Below are 22,613 nucleotides of genomic sequence, written 5' to 3'. Positions count from 1 at the left end.
TGTACTTTTTAGTTTTTTCATATGGCATCTTGGTGTTTGGATGCTTGACTCAAGTCAGGCTGATTCAAAGATATTTCAGTTGTGAAGCTACGTTCTGTGAGTTTCTGAGATACTTTTTGGGTTTTACAACTTAAAGTCTTAGTCTTTTACTCGCCAAATTGAATAAGTTTTGGTTAGTGGCAAATTGGATTAGCTTTGGTTATATTTGTTCGTTAGTGGTAAATGGTTAACTTGTTTCGTTAGTTATGATATTGTCGGTATTATAAAATTAGGTCATTCGACTAAATAATAAGCTCGTTTAAGTTACAATTATAAAATTTGGCTGAAGTTGATTTGATTCAAAGATAATTTAATTGTGAAATTCATGGGCTTGTGAGGCAATCTCTCAATTTACCATCTAAACCCTATTTTTGTGAGTTTCAATCAACTCGAATGAGACTTTTATGTATTAATTCGTTAACAGTTAACTTATTATGTAAGAGTATATACGATTTTGTCGCTATTGTAAAATCGGGTCAACCGATCAAATAGTAAGCTCATAAAAACATATATTAAACCTGTATTTAATTAACTCCCACTAATTATACAATAGTTGTTATTATGAATTAATTGAAGGTAAGTGTTTATACCATATTTAGGATCTCGTATTTAAACCTCGTATAAATACTCTGGATGACTTAAATATAATTATGTAATAAAGGAAGGGGCAAATATGTAATAAGTGAGGAGTCCTTATTCTATAAAAGGACCCTTCACCCTCACAATTGGGGGAGGCCAATTCCTAGGCCCTCTCTCACCCTCAGAAGCTCTCTCCATCTCTCTCCCTCACAAACAGATAAATACAATATCAATGTGGACGTAGCCCAAACCTTGGGGTGAACCATGATACATCTTGTGTTATTTACATTTCATGCAGATTCACGTTCGGATTTACGTTGTTCCAAGACCTCCGATTTTGTGCATCAACATTTGGAGTCGTCTGTGGAAATCGATATGAAAAGTTGTGTCAGTTCTCTTTCATTTTTTCACTTCCGCAGTGAATCTGCAAAATCCATTTCAAATCTCCAAACACCACTCAAACACAACTCAAGAAAACCTCAACTCATCGTTGTTTATTTCACAATGAACTTCTCTGCTGCTTCAATCTCTGTCGTCCATCACGACATCATCACAGTAATAAACTCACACATCACAGTTTACAGGGTCGCAACTTACAGAGCCAATCAACAAATATCTTTTCTTCTCTCTAAACCCACAATCTCATATGAAGCTCGTTGTTTTTCCCTCTCTCAGATTCTCCTGCAATTTCAAATCTGCACTGCCTATGCAAATCTCTCCGACGCCGTCCTCTGCAACCCCTCCAACATCGCCACCTGGGTCGACTCCCTCATCTTTGGGTTTCAGTTAAATACGGATTCAACCCGTCCCGAGCTGCAAGAGCGAGGAACAAAGCTTGGGACTGATGGTCGTGGTATCCGCATAGATCGGTGGGTCCTCGAGAGCTGGTTTGGGCTGTTCATTTCTCGGATGCGGTGCCAATTCGTCAGTGAACACCTAAGCCTGGACATCGGGGTTCACTTCCTTAGTTGAATCAGCGGAATTCGAAGCCATAAAAGTACTGACGCGCTGGGTGGTAGCGGTGATCTCGCCACAACTGCGCCGACAACTGGTGCTGCCTCTGACGACCCATCCGTCTCGATCTCGTCGATAACTAGTGCTGCCTCAACTACGGCGGCGACCAGTACCACTACTGCTTGCACGTTTTCGTCTGCGCCCGCAAACGTCGCGTCGATGTTGGCGGATGATCAAAGCAAGAACGAGAAGCAGAAACACAGGAAGCAAATGAGGAGATTACTGAAAGTAATGATGAAAGATTAGCTGACCCTCCACGACCTCTCCCTCCGCCCCCAGGGAAGGAAAATGCTCGTCCCCCTTACGGCGTCGATTTACGTCCCCGACACCTTCCACGATGCCCACCAAGTCTTGGTCGACTTTGGCACTAGCTACATCGGAAAGATTTTTGTTGAAGCGGCCCGTCAGTTCCACAATGCAGATTGGGTCACGGTTAGAGATGGGGAGTCAGATTTTGTTAAACAACACCAAAAAAGAGATTCAATGTGCACTGTTCTAAAAGGCCGCGTGTACAAATTGTCTCCATACATGAGATTTCACCCTGGAGGTATGTACATATTTTAGTCTGCTCAAGTTCAAATGTTAGTTGGAGTGAGTTGTGTCATTCCAAGTGTGTATTGCTGACATCTCATCAGCCATAAATAAAATATGTAAGCATTACACATGAAAAAGAAAAAGAGGGATTTCCTGGGACACAGATGAGGAATGGTTCAAGGAATGGTTCAAGGAATATTTCAGGAAGTATGGAGAAGTGGTGGAGGCTGTGATCATGAGGGATCATGTAAAAGCGGAGATAAGATTAATGTACTTATCATTCCTTGTCTGCCATCTGCAAAAGAGAAAAGAAGACATAAACAAAAGCAAAAGTAAAGCAGAAAAGGAAAAAAGAAAAGAAGAAGAGAGGCACATGGGACACTGCAAAAGTAAGGAATAAACACCCCACCAAAAAGATGTGATTTACTTTTCTTATTTCTAAATGATGTAAATTATTTTTCTTATATTTCGGATACATCTGTATAAACCCCATCAGAGGGTAATAAAAAAATAAAAAATAATAAAAATAAGGAGGGCAAAGCCCAAAACAAATGGGCTGGCATGTTGTGGAGGGCGAAGGCCCATAAGCCCGAAATAGCACCAACCAGGTCATCAAAAGTATGCCCAGTACTCCACAATTATTCGGCAACCCGCCGCTATTACCACCAATCAAGTGATCAAAAGTACGCCCAGTACTCCAAAATTATTCGGCAACCTGCCACTATTACCACCAACCAGGTGATGAAATGTACAATCCGTACTCTAATATCATTTGGCAACTAGCCATTCATGCCACCAACCAGGTGAGGAAATGTACAACCCGTACTTTAATATCATTTGGCAACTAGCCATTCATGCCACCAACCAGATGATGAAATGTACAACCCGTACTCTCCTTCATGCCACCAACCAGGTGATCAAAAGTACGTCCAGTACTCCAAATTATACATGAGCATTACTCATGTCATTTATACATAAACATTCATGAGCATCACTCATGACAATCATACATAAACATTCATGACCATCATTCATGTCAACATTCATGAGCATCACTCATGACAACATCCATGAGCATCACTCATGTCAATCAGCTTCAAAAGCTTCATTTACAGAGCTCTAACTTCAAAAGCTTCATTTACAAAAGTTTCAGCTTCGAAAGTTTCATTTACAGAGCTCTAGCTTCAAAGCTTCACTTGCAAAGCTTCACCTACAAAGCTTCAGTGCAGGGTATACAAATACAGCCTCCGAACAACCGCCACTTCAGCCCATACATGGATTCAATTTGAAGTCTTCAGCCAAGACTCTATTGACCGAAGACTTGGGGGACTACACTATACAACATATATTGGGCCTCAACTGGGCCCCATGAAAAATACTTGGGGGACTTAGCCCATTATTTATGTATTGAGGAGCGAGCCCTTATTCTATAAAAGGGACTCCCTCACCATCATTAGAGAGCATCACTCCTAACCCATTATTCATGTACTGAGAAGCGAGCCTTTATTTTATAAAAGGGACTCCCTCACCTTCGTTAGAGAGCATCGCCGCCAGCTGAGCAACCGCCTCGCCGCGAGCATCACTCATAACTCATCATTTATGTATTGAGGAGCGAGCCTTTATTTTATAAAAGGGACTCCCTCACCATAATTAGAGAGCATCCCATCATCCATATATTGAGGAGTGAGCCCTTATTCTATAAAAGGGACTCTCTCACCTTCAAACGCCACAAGCCGAGCCACCCAAGGTAATATAAGCCACGAGCCCAGCAGCCTCGCATCGTGTGCTACTTCTAGTTAAGCATCATTTCAGATTGAGCACCACCTCATATCGAGCATCAGTTCAAGACAACATCTAGTTACTTCGGCTGACACATGGACTGAATTTCAAGTGTCCAACTAAAAGACTCTCTTGACTGAAGACTTGGGGGACTACTGTTTATACCATATTTAGGGCCTCGTATTTAGACCTCGTATAAATACTCAGGGGACTTAAATGTAATTATGTAATAAAGGAAGGGGCAAATATGTAATAAGTGAGGAGTCCTTATTCTATAAAAGGACTCATCACCCTCACAATTGGGGGAGGCCAATTCCTAGGCTTTCTCTCACCCTCAGAAGCTCTCTCCATCTCTCTCCCTCACAAACAGATAAATACAATATCAGTGTGGACGTAGCCTAAACCTTGGGGTGAACCACGATACATCTTGTGTTATTTACATTTCATGCAGATTCACGATCGGATTTACGTTGTTCTAAGATCTCCCGTTTTGCGCATCAACAGTAAGTATCAATAAATTTAGCATAACCAAAAATTGACTTTGGGATAAAGAAAATAATAAGAAAATGTAGAACAATACTTCAATATTTCAAAGAGAGAAATTTTATGAGTGACGCCTCTCATGTCTAGCCTACAAATGGCGGAGGCAGATTCTCTGCCCTCCCACTTCTCGTGCCCTCCCGTACCCTTCTGTTTTATGTGGTCATGGTTAAGCCACGTCAACATTTTATATATATATATTTTTATAGGGATAATAAGACAAAAATGAATAGTAATATAAAATGTTGACGTGGCTTAACCATGACCACACAAACGGGAGGGCACGAGAAGTGGGAGGGTAAAGAATCTGCCTCCCCACTTACCCTACAATTGGAAAGCTTTTTAGGTGAAATGATCTTTGAGATTGTCATATTCTTCATTTTGATTCATGAAAATGAAAATCGATAGGAATGGTATTTGAGTTTGTCTACTGTAAATCATTTGATCATCTAGTGGATATTCTGTCAATATCCTCGTTAAATGGAGAAGTTAGTTTGATAAAAATACCTTTAAAAGGTGGTTACTACTCGTCCATGTGACAATTTAACAAGGTTATTGACAGATTTTTTACAGAAATACCAAATGATTTACGGCGGACAAACTTAGGGAACCACTTAAATCGATTTTCTTTGTCAAGGAAAAAACTGAGTAATGTTAATTTCAGAGACCATTTTGGACAAAAAGTCTATTTTGATATAATATAAAGCATGCATGTGGTCCAATGTCCTAGTGGATAGGGTGTTGGGTTTTCATCCATATGTTCGGATTCTGAAACTTCCCTTTCTCCTAAATTATTGTAATAGTTTCAAATTTTCTCCCACCAACTTTTGTGGTTTGAAGAACCCTTTGATTTGCTCAGGGATATTTTATTTGAAGAAAGTTTGTAATTTGTTATGTTTGTTATGTATTGTCATTTGAGGATAGTTCTCTATGTCGTCCGGGACACTCTTTTCCCTTCGACCGGGTTGGAAGCCCCGACAAGGTTTTTGCGATGCCCATTAAGCACACTATCCTCAGTTTGTACGTTTTATATTTCAATGCAATGAATAGCGTACTTTTCCTTTTAAAAAAAAAAGATCACTTTGTTAGCCTAATTTATTCATGAATCTAATAAAACTCAACAAAGGCATAAAGCAGCCCATAGATGAAGCAATTCACTTACCATCGATGAACTCAGTCGGAACACACATCTTAGGCGAGGGGTCAGATTCCCATTCTTCCCTAACCTCCAAGGTATCCCTTGCCCACTTATGAGCACATTTACTCGAGGCGTCGAGCAATCTACAGTGATACCTCAGTTGCTCCACACCATCTAGTTTGCTCTACATTGCACCCCTAGCGCCTCAAGTCGTGGCCCCAATCGCACGACCTCCCTTGGCTTCAACCGAACTAAGTAGCCTAAGCCATAGGCCTCTACCACGCCACCTCTTTGGTCCACGCCAAGCCGACTCCCAACCCCTGCCAACCAACGTGTCGCACCACCTCAAAGGTTGCCCCGCGACAGTACCACCTAAGAAGAAGACAAAGAAAATTTTTTTTTTTTTTACCTTGGTACGGCACGGAGAAGAAGAACAACTCTTTGTCAGGGCAAGCAAAGAAGAAAGTTAGGGGAGGTGGAATAAATTTCCTATGGCTTTCTTTCTTTCTTGTAGGGATAAAGATTCTCTAAATTTATTTAACAAGGCTAAGCAATTTGCCAAAGTTGTGGGATGTAAAAATGCATTGGTAAGGAAGCATTCCGCCTAGAGGGAAGCACCTGCGCGAGCGGCAGTGGATGAAGAGGAAGCGAGAATGTCGGCTTGACTAACATAAACATTGGTAAGAATCTAATGCCCCGAAAACCTAAGGGTTCCTTCTCAAGGTTTGTCCACGGAGGGTGAGTCAAGGCCTAAGATCAGGCCGAAGTGCGTAGTCGATGGACAATAGGTGAATATTCTTGTACTACCCCTTGTTGTTCCTGAGGGATGAAGGAGGCTAGGTTAGCCGAAAAATGGTTATCGGTTCAAGGACGCAGGGTGCTTCTGATTTTTCAGGGTAAGAAGGGGTAGAGAAAATACCTCGGTATACATAGTTATCTTTCTATCTATGATTAATATTTCTAGTATCAATACACAACTTTTTCTTGAATCAACAAAAAAATTATTAATAAAAACATTAACAGTAATGAAGCAAAGTTTAAGCAGCAGACTACGACTACTCACAGCTCCCCTGCTTATGAACTTGCTTATGGAGTAGAAAAGTCAAAAGGTATTAAAGATAAGGATTAATTACCAAATCCTATCTTTAATGCAATCCTAAATAGAGACCAACACATAAGTAAAGATCCTTATCACAATCAATTAGGGATATTCCCATCATCATTCCAAGATATTATGTCCAAATTAATATCTTGGAAATATTTTTTCCTTGCACATCCTGTGGATGACATAACTTGGCCAATAGGAAGCTGCCATGTGTAGGGCAAAACCCTATCCCATGGCCGGCCACCTCCTCCTACATATACCCATCATCCCCACAAAATTTCGGTAAACTTTTCGCTATAAAAAAAAACCCCTATACAGTCACTCTATTCACAGTTAGTGAATTAGGCATCAAAGATCCACTGGTCAATTCCCACTCCAAAAAAAAAAAAAAAAACTCTTCGTGGGCTTGTGAGGCTTTGGTCTTTGATAAAAAATGTTGATTGTTTTATAGGCACTTTTTTTGTCAAGACTGAAGATCATGAAAATTGTCTACTATAGTAATTATTGTTTGATTTGTAATGAATTATGTATAGTCTCATACCTCGCTTGGTGTCGAAGATTGATTTGAATTAAATAACTATTAGATTCAACGAATGTTGAGTGAAAACATGAATGTCAACTTATATCATTTATTCAAATTAAAAAGAACATATAAATTTACTTTGTTCATAACCGCTCACTTTTTTGTCTCTCATACGCTCTAAAATAGTGTCTAACTTTCTTTTTTGACCATACAACAAGAGTTTGGAATCAATGAGTGAGGATTAATCGTCATTCATTCTTGAATTTTGTATTAAAGATAGAGATTAAAATATTAAAATAATATATATTTAATTCAATCCTTAATATCAAATATAAGAGTGAATGCTGACACAAATTTCGTAAAAATTTCTCATTGAAAAATTGCGTGTCTTTTAATTCCATTCAAAATACACATATCTTTTGCCAATCATTTTTAATAAAAAATACATGTGTTTTTATTTTTATTTTTATTTTTATGAAACGATATATTAACATTAAGTGGGTGAGAGAATAAATTGGTTGTGAATTTGTTCATATTAGATTTGCATTTAAGACTTTTTATTTATAACTGAAGAAAAATATCACTAAATAATAGTATTAAGTGACAACAAAAATACATGTTTGTTTTGGTAAACAATTTACACTAAATTTCCCATGAACCATTAATGGATTATTATAACAGTTTTATCCACCAACTAGAGGACTTACCAGTTGACTTAAAATCATATTGGACATGTGGCTCTTTCAACGTCAGTCCAAAACACTCTTTTGCTACTTACTTCTTGAGAGCACATGCTTCCATGTGAAACCACACACGGATAGAGAGCTATGATTTGTTCCAACTCATTATCCTCCATGCAATCAACGGCTTAGATTGCAACACCTGCATCACTCCCTAAGAAAAATAATAATAACAGTATATTTTACAAATTAAAGATTGGAGTTTTAAAGTTTGAAATGGGTTGAAGTTGAACACACATTTGCCCCACAGATTTGTAGACAGCTTGTCTGCTTGATTGTGATTACGGACAATGTAAAATTCTTTTTATGAACTCGAAAATAGTGAATAACCGTGGTTTATCATCAGTTGTCTCCTTTTTTTATGAGAAGAACACAATACAAGTAGGGATGTCAATTTTAACCGTTAAATCCAATAATTGTGGATAATCGCCTGAATGGAACAGTTTTGGGTATGGAAGTTTGGGTATATTTTGGATATGGAGAAAAACCGTTTATATTAGTCAGTTATGGTTTTTGATATGATTATAGGGATCCTCAATGTTAGATCCTGCATCGTCCAGGTGAGTGGATCATCTATGCATTATATGTACATACTCACCTCCATATAGCACGAGGCCTTTTGGGAGCTCATTGGCTTCGGGTTCCATCGGAACTTTGAAATTAAGCGAGTTCACACGAGAGCAATCCCATGATGGGTGACCCACTAGGAAATTCTCGTGTGAGTTCCCAGAAACAAGACCATGAGGGCGTGGTCGGGGGCTCAAAACGAACAATATTATGTTACGGTGGAATCGAGCCTTGAGAATACAAAAGTTGCATTTTGTAGGAAAGTAAAGTTTTGAACCAAAACCAATGCGAACTCAATTGTGTTTATGAGAGATATCAAAGATAAGCTAACATCATCATTGTTTTAATTTTTGTACTCATCAAGATTCATTCGTTAGATCATTTTATACATCAAATGTTTAATAACGAAATTAATATCTACTAACTTATAATGTCTCAACTGAACTAAAATATATTTTTTGTATTGACGAAGAAGGATATGCTCGTTAACCGATAGAGAATCCGTTACCCGGTGGGTACGGTTATGGATTATACTCAATGGTTAATTTGCGATTATAGATATGGTTAATTTTCGTGGTTATGGGGATGAATATAACATTTTTCGTCCCTAAACCGAACCGTTGCCATCCCTAAATACAAGTTTTCAAAGTAGAGATGGATATAAACTACTCCAACGGTTGGTAACTATATTGACAAAAGCTTAATTATTATATTATCATACTTCGAAGTAGGCTTTACTCGATTTTATGTGTTAAGTTGTTTGTCAATAAGTAACTTCTAGGTGTACTTCGAAACACTGTTTCGTTGTGTTATTATTCGACTTAAATTATAATTAGACATGAACTTAACCATGGCGGAAGAAAAAGGATACATTATATACCAGTGCACCTCAATTCTATGTTATTTGTGAATTATGATTTGGACTTATTTTCTGTTTAATATTTCATTTCAGCATATCGGCTTTTGCCTTGTTGTTAGCTTGTCATACGTGATTTAAAATGTTGTGAAAAGTTTAAAAATTCCTTCTTCTTTTTTTTCTTTTTATAATTTTTCATTTTTGTCAATTTCAAATACATATCAAATCCATATGTATGGGTGGTTCATGGCATTTGCAAATTGCATATTAAAAGTGGATTTGGATTTTATTCAGAATATCTTTGTGAGGATTCTAGAGATTTTCATATCCTATTCATTTGTTGTATATTGTGTAATCAGAAATTATTTTAAATTTTTTATAAAAAATTAAATAAAAACAATATCTAACTATTTCTAATCATACGATGTACAATAAACGAATAAGATGAGATGCTCAACAAAAAAAATATCCAGAGAAATCCTTATGCATTATAAGTGGGGTCATAGGGTAGGGGGAATTCAATTGTCCACCCATCTGCCATCACCATCCTAAAGTTTTGTCCAATCAACTCCAACAATACACACTTGTCCAACTTTAAGCAACATATAGCCAACTAATTGGACAGCAACTCTCAGATTTGAGGTCTCAAAATCTAATCGAATTATATTCACGTCCGTGTCGGGTTGCAAAGTTACCATACTAGATGATGCATAAACATGGTCATGGTGAATAAGTCTTTGTACTATGGTTGTTTCTGAAGAGACCGTCGGTCTAAACGATACTGGTTTACGAGGAAGATTTAAATTCAAATATAACAAAAACAAAAACACAATGGGAATAAACTGACTTAAGGTAAATGATAGATTAAGAGATTTTCTTAAAACTAAAAATTGGAGGTCTTGAGCTCGAAACACACTGCTGGTGTGGAAGCCAGACTTATAACTTCGGTAAGTTTTCTCGACCTCAGAAGAGGTGGAGTATTTATCATCATTTGTCTCCCATATATGTGTGTGTGTATATAACTAACATTTATAAATATTTGATATTTGTACAAATTAAAGTGACTTAAATTTTCAATTATTTTTTTATAAAAGCGCACTAGACAACACGTACAAAGTTACATTAATTCACAGTTTTTGCTCTTAATAATGATGCCCATAATCAAGAAGTTGCCTAAGCTCCTTTTTCTTAAATTAAATATAGCCATTAGCCTTTATAGGTGCCATTACCTCATTGTTTATCAAACAAATTCATTGAGACTTGAGCATTTGAGAAAGATGCTTTTGTTTAAAATTATGAAATTTCCAGTTGTGCTCTCACTTTTCTCTTTCACTTTTAATATACCAATTTCAGACAACTTATTTTAAAACTAATGCGGTCTATAATGAGATGATAAGAAGAAGAAATAGGTTACTTAATGTCTAATCTTCTCGATACGAAAAATACTTTGAATATGATGGGTTATCAAATGTGTTGTATCTTAAATACCAAACGATTCTTTAACATCTAAAATATACAATTAGTTTTGAAATAATTCAAACACTATAGTAGTATCATATAATTTTGGCTTTTTAGCTAATATGGTCTTTGAGATAGGCATAACTCTTCATTCTTTGAGAAAATTGATAAAAGTGATCCCTGAGTTTTTCTACCGTAGATCATTTTGGTCACTCCCTGAAAAATATGTCATTATTTTCGTTAAGTAGAGGGGTTGATTTGACAAGAATACTAAAAAAGGTAGTCACATGGTCGTTCACATAACAATTAAACTAGGATATTGACCAAATTTTTATGAAATGATCAAAATGATTACAGTGGACAAACTCATGGACCACTTATATCAACATTCATTGTTGAAGGTATGCTATTCATTAGGTTCCTTTTAGCGAGACAGTGGTCGATTCTAACTCTTATTAATCGGTTGTGAATTGAAACTTATATTCGATTCTCCATTTAGTGATTATATGTCTTCAGGGCTTCCACAAACCATGAGTGATAATTAGCAGTACGTCATGGCTAATCAAGCTAATCAGAAGACTTTGGAGAACCTACTCCGTTTGGGATTATAATGCAATACGATCCTTCTCTAATTCAATACCATTGATCACATTATTTGGTTGATAGTTTATTCATGTCTGTTTATCCAATGTGATTATCTTGTCTATTTGTCACATTTATCCATCGTGTCATATGAAGCAATTCTACCTTATATTTGGAATTTAAATTGGATCTAACTTCTTCCCTAGAAGCAAAAGTTTTGACTCAATAGACTGCAACCTCAACAGAATCTAATTGCTAAACAAAATCTTATTGCATCCAAAATTTTGATTGCTACACCCACATTCAAAAGAAAATTGTTATTCATGGCTGGTCGAAGGTCAACCATGCTCGACCGTTTGAGATGAAATCCGATGGAGAGTGACCGATCAACTATGGAATTCGTAGGTTTGAAACAACTGTAAGAAATAAAATTGATGAGGATAAAATTTGAGTACATTTTTTGAGAAACATGTATAATTCGAATGAGGATCATTTCCGGATTCTCTTTGTGAGGATTTTCTCCGGATCCTCACATCGAGATCATTCATTGTACATCGTACAGTCAGTTTTCGTTAGGTACTATTTATGTTTAATTTTAAATAATAAAATTTAAAATGATTTCTGACCGCACGATATACAATAAACAGCTACGATGTGAGGATCCCTAGGATCCCCACAATTTGGATTCGGATGGAATCCAAATCTGTATAATTCTATTGATTGAAAGGAGTTACAAGGTTTAGAATTAAAATGGTGTAATAAAGCCTTGCATCGATAAAATTTAGTGAGAAGAATCCTGAGAAAAAAAATAGAGTACAACACTATATCACGAATCAATTTTAGACTTTAATTTAGACCGTTCAAAAGAAATTTAATGAATTAGAGTTGTGACGCATATTTAAACCTTTTTTTTATTGCTTTTGTTCAAGAATTCTTCTTCTCGTTCACCATTGTTCCCGCCTCCACTTACCCCCTCTTCCATATGCGAGCCATGGTTGGCCATTTTCTATCTCCGTCGGTGTTAAAAAGGTTGAAAAAAAAAATTTGATGTTCATGTTTTGGCCCGAGATCCGTCGGACCTTTTAGCCGAAATGTAGAGTAGTTGACGTGTAGCCGGCCACAATGGTGGTTGTAACCTCCATTCTTTCATTGGTTTTCTTTTTTTGTTTTTTAGAGATTCAAAGAAACAAAATAAAATGTTTTAAAGGTTATTTTGGGTTTATTCCTAACCGTATTAGTGTAAAAAGACTTTAAAATTTAACTAATGGGTGGTCAAAGAAATTAATGGCATGTTTGGTATTTTACTTGAATCTAATATTTTAAACTAAAAAACAATTTTCAAATTTTAGGTCTTAAAAACTTGTTTGCTAGGAATATTTAAAAAAACTAAAGTCACTAACTAAAAAATATAGTCTATTATCTAAAAACAAAAAAAATGAGTTTGTACAGTTTTTAAACTTAAACTCACTCATTTTTTTTTCTCTCCCTCCTCTCCTCTCACTCCAAATCTATCTCTCTATTTTTTCTTCTTTCTCTTTCCTCTTTTTATTTTTTTATTTTTTATCCTTTTCGTTTCTCCTCCAATATGCTCTCTTTATTCTCTCGGTTCTTTCTCTCACTTCTCTTCCTCCCTATCTCGTCTATTCCTCACCCTTCTTTCTCTTTCCCTCAATCATCTCTTACTTTCTTTCCTCATCTCTCATCTTTCTCCCTCTCTTGCGACCCCCTCTTTTTAGATATTTTTGTCTAGTTAAAGTCGTAAGATTTAAAAATTTTAAATCGCAAACCAATCAAGTCTTTGAGTCTTAAACAAAATTGTTTTCAAGAAATGTTAGTAAGAAATATTTTGTGAAATGATAAATTTTTTAAAATAGGATGCCAAACAAGCCCTAAGTGTCAAGAAAAAAACTTTGGATGTACATAGAATTACTCTTAATTGACAAAAATATTATTCTTATCACTTATTTGTACCATCTTTCTAATAGAGCCGGAACTCACATGTATTGAAGGGCCCTAACTCTTTCAAAGTGATGATACAAATTATGACACAAATAGATGGTAAATGTGACATTACTTTTAAATTTAACCGTCCACAAGTAATGATGACACAATCTAAACAAATATTAGAATATCTCACCCATCCATGTTGGGCCAAGTTAATAAGGCCCAACTTAGGTGTCCAGGTTGAGGAAGCAGCAGATAATATTAAAAAACATAAAAACAGTCACCCAGCCCAAACATTGGACATCATAGTATTTTGCTAAAAAAGAGGAAAATGATTATCATCAAATATCCCCAACAAAATCAAATGTATTTAGAATATAAAAACATTTGTTTTTTGTCTTATAACAAATAGTTTCAGTGGGGGCACCTATCAATTATCATTGCTCCTTATAGCCCCTGACTTTTCCCTTGCATTTTGATTATCAAATCACACAAGGTAATTGCAGAAGAAACCACCCAGCTTCTCTCTCAATTTTTTTTTTCTTCAGTAATTTTCAGTTTCAATTGAAAACCAGGATTAGTTTTATGGGGGTTTTTTGGTTATTATTTTATTGAATTTTGATGTCCATAATTTGCATTATCCATATATCCTTTATAACGAGTGTATCAGTATCAATGGGTTCTATTCTTTTTTCATCTGGGTCATTTCTGATCTAGGGTTTTAGGGCCTCTTGGGAGTTTTGTTGGGGTTTTGGGCGTCTGGGTTTTCGTTAAAGCTTTGATTACTTATTGGGGTTCAAGGGACTAGTGCTTGGAGTAGGTTTGTTTGGGATTTTTTGAATTGGGATGGCTCGGTTGGTTCTGCCATGCAAGAGTTCTGCTTTAGTGAGGACAAGTATTTTGGGTTTGATCTCATCTACTCCTGTGATTGCTCTAAACCCTTTGTTTAGTGTGTGTGTGTGCGTGTGTGTATTTGATTGGTGTGTGTTTGTTTGTAATTGTATGTATTGAAAGATTGTAACTTGCAAACAGTTTCACTGGTGTGTGTGATTGTAAGAGGTAGTCTATTTTCTAGTAAAACACAGAAGCATATTTGAAATCCAGACTAGGAATCTGCTAAAGGGTTGAAGTCGTATCACTTTTTCGTGGTTAATAGCTTTGAGTCTTTTGTTTTTTTCTTCAACTTTCTTCACATTTGCGATCTCTTATTTTCTGGCCGGCTATTTATCATTCTCTTTGGAATATGGAATGCCATGTCTTTGTGTTGCATGGTTTTGGATAAAAGGATTACGGAGTGACAGCGTGTTTCAATGGTGTAGATGCAATTTTGTATTTGGTTTGAGTATTTGAAACTTAGTCCGCTTGCTGAATGTTTTCTCTTTCTTTTCAGCTTCAGTGTACCAGTCGTGTTAGATTGTTGGGGAATTCAGCTAAAAGGCTTACCAGATACAGGCGCTTCCTTACATCGGAGGTCTGTGCATATTTGTCCACTTTTTCATCAGTTGCATTTCAGTGCTGACTTTGTTATATCAACTTTGAAATTCGAACCGAAGCTTCTGAAATCTAAACTCTCTTAATGAACTGATGTTTTCAGGTCGCATGCTCAAGGAATTATCGCATTCCATATACTGCATTACCTGTGAGTTGCAAATTCTTTTATCGGAAACTGTGTTCTGATATTTCTTTGCACACACACATATTTGTATGTGTTGTGTCCTTGGATCTTTTTGTGTACAGAACAAATTATTCATGCTCCAAACCAATGTTATGGTTGTTCTGTCTTATGGTTTTGTTAATCATGTGCAAATCTTGAATCATTCCAGAGGGACAAACAAGGGAGCAGGAGGCTAATCTGTTCAGTTGCCACAGAAAGCTTGCCAGATCAAGTTGACGAATCCAAAATGGCTGCACCAAAGGAAATATTTTTGAAGGATTACAAAATGCCTGACTACTACTTTGACTCGGTATACTACACTTTAATAAATCAGATTAATATATATTCTTTTGGTTTCTGATCTTTTGTATGCGAAGTTTATCTGAACTTATGGAGCTACTACTTCAGGTGGATTTGAATTTTTCGCTGGGTGAGGAGAAAACAATTGTTAGTTCAAAAATATCTGTCTTCCCCAGGGTTGAAGGTAGTCCTGTGACCACTCTTCGCATTTAGTATTTCATTGGTGAAAATATCTTTGTCTTTGTTATCCTGGTAACTTCCTAGTTATTTTAATGAATTGATTGTGCTTGTCAGAAAATACTATCACTTGTCTGGCGCAATGTTTTAAATCTAGATTTGCTTGTCTTTTCCAGTACACCACATATATTTTTGTTGAAGAATTCCTAGTAATGTTTTTATTAATAAATTTTTGTTATTTTGTATGACAGGGTCTTCTTCCCCGTTGGTTTTGGATGGAACAGATCTCAAGTTACTCTCAGTTCGGATCAACGGCAAGGATTTAAAGGCATGTAATTTGTATTGTGTTTGAGCCATTTTGGTTTTTGGTTAGTTTCGTGATTGCTTTCTGCAGAATATAAGCATTGACTCAAGCTTATTCCTTAATGTAATGTATAGAAGGGATTTTTTCGTACTTCATAAAATTAGGAGTTTAAGTTGCCTCTTTTCGTTGACATCTTACTTGAACCTGAGATCATGATCATACCTTTTCTATTATAGAAATATTCTATGTCCTGATTTCTATTTTCGAAGGTTCTTCCACCCCTTTCTAGGAAGCCAATGATTTATTGCATGCTTATTTCTTTTTCTCCCTTGATAGGAGGAGGATTACAACTTGGATTCACGCCATCTGACACTAAAATCACTACCTAGTGGTGCATTTACTTTGGAAATTTTAACAGAGATGTATCCTCAGAAGAACACATCATTAGAGGTGCATGTCGTCATATCTACAATATTTTTTTTTTGCCTGGTATGTGTTTCTTTTTGGCCCTGATTGTAGTTTAATTTTACTGCAGGGACTTTACAAGTCATCTGGGAATTTCTGCACCCAGTGTGAAGCTGAGGGTTTTCGTAAAATTACATTCTATCAGGTTTGGTAAATTTAATTGATTATTTACAAAATGTTAATTGACTTCTGTACTGATAACATTTCATTTGCAACAGGACCGTCCTGATATAATGGCAAAATATAGATGCCGCATTGAAGCTGATAAATCATTATACCCAGTGTTGTTGTCCAATGGAAATCTCACAGAGCAGGGAGACCTAGAGGTGATCATCACTTACTAAACAAAGCAGTACATGGAGATTTACTGTTGTTTTATTTGTTCTAATTTTGTGGTTGTGGTTCAGGGTAATAGACATTATGCTCTCTGGGAGGATCCCTTCAAGAAACCCTGCTACTTGTTTGCTTTGGTTGCTGGACAGCTCGAGAGCAGAGATGACACATTTACTACTCGTTCGGGTCGAAAAGTGGCTTTAAGGATTTGGACCCCTGCTCAAGATGTACCAAAAACAGCGCATGCCATGTATTCGCTTAAGGCAGCTATGAAATGGGATGAGGATGTGGGTTTCTTTTTCTTTTAAGAGATTATTGGTTTTGATATCAAATTTCTATTATTGAATTGTTTGTAGAGTTTATTGTTATCTGCTAATGCTAACATTTGACTATTCTAATAGGTTTTTGGTCTCGAGTATGATCTGGATCTCTTCAACATTGTGGCTGTTCCAGATTTTAACATGTATGTTTTTCTTCTCTTTCTAGGTAGAAGCTTAAAATATAATTATGCTACATCTAAAATTTGAACTTTATGTGGTGGAATGTGACTGATGGATTCATTTTATTAACCTTAATTTATTCTATAGTTTAACTACTGATACTTTTGGTTCTTATTTGATTACCAGGGGAGCTATGGAAAACAAGAGTTTGAATGTACGTATACTTCCTAGAATCTAATTTTTTGATATATGTATGTATTTATAATTTTATATACATGTATTTATTTATATGTATAATGTTGATTAATTTTTAATTTTTGCAGATCTTCAATTCCAGACTTGTCTTGGCATCTCCAGAAACTGCTTCCGATGCAGACTATGCAGCCATTTTGGGAGTTATTGGCCATGAGGTTTGTTTTTCGCATCTATAAGATTAGGACACAAACCTTCATCCTATGAAAATTTTGAATTGGATGGCAGGAGCAAATTGGTGCTGATTTTTTTTTTTCCATCCATTTTTGTTTTGCAGTATTTCCATAACTGGACTGGCAACAGGTTGGTTTGCAAAGTTTTTGGTTTGTAGAATACGCATCCTATCCCATGAGAGGGTTCAGTATTTACACCAAGGCATTAGGGTTTAGCTGGACAACCTCTTTGTAATTGCAAGATTATGTTTAGTGTTGAACTAATTGTTTGGCTAATATACATGCAGAGTGACATGTCGTGATTGGTTTCAACTTAGCCTGAAGGAGGGTCTAACTGTTTTCCGTGATCAGGTTTTACTTTTTATCTTTTCTCATGGAGTATACTTGTAGTTTTGATCTTATGACATGGGGAATGTTGCTCATTAAGGACATATATTATGTGTAGGAATTTTCATCTGATATGGGGAGTCGCCCTGTAAAGCGGATTTCTGATGTTTCCAAACTTAGAAATTATCAGTTTCCACAGGTTTGCTTTCTTATTTTGTAGTTCTTTGGTTATGTAGTTTGCACGTCATCTTATTTTATACTATTTTATGGAGCTTATTAGATGAGTTATGAATCTATTTATTGCGTACATTTGATGTTCTAATGATATGTTGTATGGTGCCACATTTAAGTGCTGATATATGTTTTCTGGTTTTTTAGGATGCTGGTCCCATGGCTCATCCCGTGCGGCCACATTCTTACATCAAGGTCAGATGTCATCTTATGTTTGGTACCTCATACAAAGTTGGCTTTTTTCTAATCCCTTTTTAGTTATTGCCTTTTGTTCATATTCATGTTTTCTTTCTTTTATGCAGATGGATAACTTCTATACAGGCGAGTTTTTTTTTTGTTTTGTTTTATACTCTAGGGTAAAGGTCTTTTTTGTTTGTCATAGAAACATGTGCTCTCAGTTTTGACATATTTTGGGTTTCTTGTGCAATCACGTTGGATCTGATTGTTTGGGCCTTCATCAACATCTACTTGCAGTGACGGTAGGGATTAAAAACTATCCTTTCTATCTTGTTTTCCTTTTCTATAATGTGTGGAGAAGACATCTAATTATCCTCTTTTATTCCATTTTCTTCTGACAGGTGTATGAAAAGGTTTTTTTTTTCTCTCTTTCTCTCTCTCTCTCTCTCGCTCTCTCTTATATATATATATGTTACATATGCACGTGGACAAAATCGATTGCTAGAGTCAATGATACAATCTTACGGTCCAACTTTATCAGGGAGCTGAAGTGGTCAGGATGTACAAAACCTTACTTGGAAGTCAAGGGTTCCGAAATGTAAGACTGAGAAGCCAATTTCAAAAACTAATGCTTGAATGATTACAAGGTTTACTTCATATGTTCAAGCTCACCATTTTCGAAAGTTAACTTATATGAGTTTTCCCCATTTCAGGGCATGGATCTTTACTTCAAGAGACATGATGGACAAGCTGTAACCTGTGAAGATTTTTATGCTGCCATGCGAGATGCTAACAATGCAGATTTTGCAAATTTCTTACTATGGTGTGCTTTTGTCCCTCACTTAGAGTTTCTTAATTTTGTTCCTGATGGTTCTAATGCTTACATTTTAGAGTGTAACTAAACTGTAGGTACTCCCAAGCTGGGACCCCAATTGTCAAAGTTGCATCCTCTTATAATGCTGAGGCCCGTACTTTTTCTTTGAAGTTTAGGTATGTAATCAGGGTATAATTCTTTATGTTGCCTTTATCTATCTTTTTGTTTGGTGGCACTGCTTACTACCTCTGTTTGATGGTGGACATGATCAGTCAAGAGGTACCACCAACTCCAGGGCAGCCCATTAAAGAACCCATGTTCATTCCCATGGCGGTAGGTTTGCTTGACTCAACTGGCAAGGAGCTGCCTCTCTCGTCTGTGCATCATGACGGGACGGTGCAGTCTATTGCTAACAATGGTCAGCCAGTCTACACAACTGTTCTTAGAGTAACAAAGGTTGGCTCAGATTTTCCATCTTTAGCTATTCATCTTTCATATTTGGGATCTAAAGAATCTTTAGCCCCCACTTTTGTCTAAACAAGACACTGCGTAAAGCGGGAGCCTTGTGCACTGGGTACGACCTTTTTAATAATTTCACTGATATGCTATTAAGAGTTTGTAGTAGCTTGACTAACAGAAATTTTTGTGTGAACATATTATTTTTAACTTGTAAAACTGAAATCTCTTTTCAAACATGTTAACTGCAAAGCCTCTAATTTGTTTTCTAGCTGGTCAGTCTTAACATATTACTAATTTTGCTTTACTCTCCTATGCAGAAAGAAGAAGAGTTCGTCTTCTCTGATGTGTCTGAACGGCCAATTCCATCTCTGCTCCGGGGCTATAGTGCACCTATTCGTCTGGAGACTGATCTCACGGATAGTGATCTATTTTTACTCCTTGCTTATGATTCCGATGAATTCAACCGGTTTGTCTTGTGCAAAGCAGATAAAATCTCTCACTAAATGAACCCCTGTTTGAAGTTTTCTTATTTACTTGTTTATATTTGTGCTGCAGCTGGGAGGCCGGACAAGTGCTGGCACGTAAGCTGATGCTCGATTTGGTTGCTAATTTCCAACAAAACAAACCGTTGGTTTTGAATCCGAAGTTTGTGATTGGGCTCAGAAGAATACTATCTGACTTAAGCTTGGATAAAGTATGATGAAGCCTTTTATTTTTTTTTCAAAAATATTTTTGTGATGTGGGAAGACTTAATTCTTTAGTGAACTGTATATGCCTTTGGTTGACCAGGAATTTGTGGCAAAGGCAATAACTCTCCCCGGTGAAGGAGAAATAATGGACATGATGGAAGTTGCAGATCCTGATGCTGTTCATGCTGTTCGTACTTTTATCAGGAAGCAGCTAGCCCATGAACTGAAAGCAGAGCTTCTTAACACAGTATGACAGTTTGGATTCACCTAGAATTTTATTTAGCTATCCATCGTGTACTTTGTTTACTTTTTCTATTCTACTGTGAACAAACTTGAACTATACATGTTTCACAGGTTGAAAACAACAGGAGCTCAGAAGAGTATGTGTTTGACCATCCTAATTTGTCCAGGCGTGCTCTGAAGAATATTGCTCTTGGTTTGTTTTACTCTTCTGAGACATAATGTTTTCTATGTTGGTCAAGTTAACTTTTCATGAACGCATTGTGCTAATATTTTGTTTCATCTATAGCATATCTTGCATCGCTCGAAGATTCAAAGTGTACCGAGCTTGTTCTAAATGAGTACAAGACTGCCACAAACATGACTGAGCAGTTTGCAGCTTTGGCAGCCATAGCACAAAACCCTGGTAAAACTCGTGATGATATTCTGGCCGACTTCTACAGCAAATGGCAGGAGGACTATTTGGTAAAGCTCTATTTCCAACTTAATAGTCCCTAAATTGCTAGAATGAGTTATATTTATTAGTTCTTTGGCGTGCATTTTCCTCTTTCTCCCTCCCTCCTTCCTCGTCTACATGTTTTTCTGAGCTTCATTACATGTAGCTAATGATATCTTGTATGATGTTCATTAAACCTACATTTCCTTCTTGTTAAGTTGCACTGTTTAGGACTTTAATGGAGCAACGTACCAGATTTTTTGTTTTCTTTCCCAAGTCAATTTTAAGGCAAGATTGAACCCAGGAGGCTTTATGATAGTGACTCATTGTCTGTTTTGCTGAGACTTATGTTGTTCTTCATCGAGCTCCTTGTCAATTTCTTATTACCAATTTCAGCTTTTGAAACTCCTTCAATGAACATCTGCTATCGTATATCAGATGTTTAATTTTACCTGCATTTTCCCCACCTATCCACCTTTACATACTAAGTAACTTAGTGCTATTGGACCTCGAAAAAAAAGGGCTTAGTGCTAACCTGGCCTACATATAGTTTTGATACTTTTGTAATAGTTGTTTAGTACCTTTCTCATGATGTATTCTCTCATTTATTCAACTGAAAGATTCTTCATTTGTTATTTTGTATTGTTGTATTCCTCTCCTCAGGTTGTGAATAAATGGTTTGCACTTCAAGCCATGTCTGACGTTCCGGGCAATGTTGAGAATGTGCGGAACCTCTTAAGCCACCCAGCATTCGACCTGCGCAATCCAAACAAGGTGTACTCACTAATCGGAGGTTTCTGTGGTTCTCCTGTGAATTTCCATGCAAAGGATGGGTCAGGCTACAAGTTTTTGGGAGAAATTGTGATGCAATTAGATAAAATAAACCCTCAGGTCCTTTCATCGAGTCCTCTTGAATAACATTTAATTGTGAATTGCTTGGTTGTCGTTATATGTTATTTCTTCCCTAATACCATCCATGGTCATGGATTGCAGGTGGCCTCCCGCATGGTGTCAGCCTTCTCAAGGTGGAGGCGCTATGATGAAACCCGGCAAAACCTTGCCAAGGTAACTATTTCATTCTCATCGCTCGCATTTTTGTTATCTTTTCTACTGTACATTTATCGGGCATTGCTTAGTTTCTCGGACTACAAGGCTCAATGTTGTTATAAAGTTAGAAAAGAAAAATCGATTTTTAATAGGGAACTTTAACGAAAAACACCTGGTACTGTTCACTTTAACAAAAAACCACATTTTTACACTAAAAGTCAATCCTGGTACTATTCACTTTACCCTTTATTTTGTCCTTATCATTAAAACTCGAAGTTTTCAAGTCTTTTTCATTAGTTTTCCTTTTTTAATATGCAGTGTTTGCATTTTTTGTATTCGGGAGCAGCGCAGTAATAGATTTCTGGTATGGTGTTTGCAGGCACAGCTGGAGAAGATATTGTCTACCAATGGACTGTCAGAAAACGTGTTTGAGATCGCCTCCAAGAGCTTGGCCGCTTAGTTTTTGCTTAATTTGGATGAGAAACTGCACATGCATGTGTATCGTTCTCTTAATATATAGAGAAATAATCACCTTTTGACTTGTTATCCAGGAGGAGGATCCTCACAATAAATGTCTCTCTCTGGTCTCTGCAAGTATACTATACATATGCTTGTTTACTGTTTATGCTTTGCACTTGTGAAGTTCCATTTTCCCATGTTCAAATTCTGTTAATGGTTATTGGGTTGCTTTTATGAA

General features: G+C 36.6%; 1 protein-coding gene across 1 annotated transcript; it reads left to right on the top strand.

Moving 5' to 3' along the window:
* Positions 1-13,902: 13,902 nt before the first annotated feature.
* Positions 13,903-22,613, top strand: LOC103454768 (puromycin-sensitive aminopeptidase). The gene is made up of 32 exons (XM_017322450.3): positions 13,903-14,322; positions 14,789-14,869; positions 14,993-15,037; positions 15,222-15,362; positions 15,461-15,536; positions 15,781-15,857; positions 16,170-16,283; positions 16,369-16,443; positions 16,517-16,624; positions 16,706-16,918; positions 17,033-17,094; positions 17,258-17,285; positions 17,395-17,481; positions 17,601-17,626; positions 17,784-17,847; positions 17,942-18,022; positions 18,202-18,249; positions 18,357-18,375; positions 18,529-18,533; positions 18,633-18,644; positions 18,773-18,829; positions 18,945-19,054; positions 19,141-19,221; positions 19,318-19,501; positions 19,822-19,970; positions 20,060-20,198; positions 20,294-20,440; positions 20,548-20,629; positions 20,723-20,898; positions 21,533-21,760; positions 21,863-21,934; positions 22,296-22,613. Exons 1-32 carry the CDS (start codon positions 14,245-14,247, stop codon positions 22,374-22,376), a joined length of 2,946 nt encoding a protein of 981 aa, XP_017177939.1. The 5' UTR covers positions 13,903-14,244; the 3' UTR covers positions 22,377-22,613.

Source organism: Malus domestica, chromosome 14 (assembly GCF_042453785.1).
Source record: "Malus domestica chromosome 14, GDT2T_hap1".
Taxonomy (NCBI): domain Eukaryota; kingdom Viridiplantae; phylum Streptophyta; class Magnoliopsida; order Rosales; family Rosaceae; genus Malus; species Malus domestica.
The sequence above is the reverse complement of the archived record's forward strand: the minus strand, read 5'-3'. Positions and strand labels throughout refer to the sequence as shown.

Coding starts and splice junctions, on each gene's coding strand:
- LOC103454768 (XM_017322450.3), top strand. CDS start 14,245: ATGGCTCGGTTGGTTCTGCCATGCAAGAGTTCTGCTTTAGTGAGGACA. Junction 20,199..20,293: donor CTGACTTAAGCTTGGATAAA/GTATGATGAAGC, acceptor TTGGTTGACCAG/GAATTTGTGGCAAAGGCAAT. Junction 21,761..21,862: donor TAGATAAAATAAACCCTCAG/GTCCTTTCATCG, acceptor CATGGATTGCAG/GTGGCCTCCCGCATGGTGTC.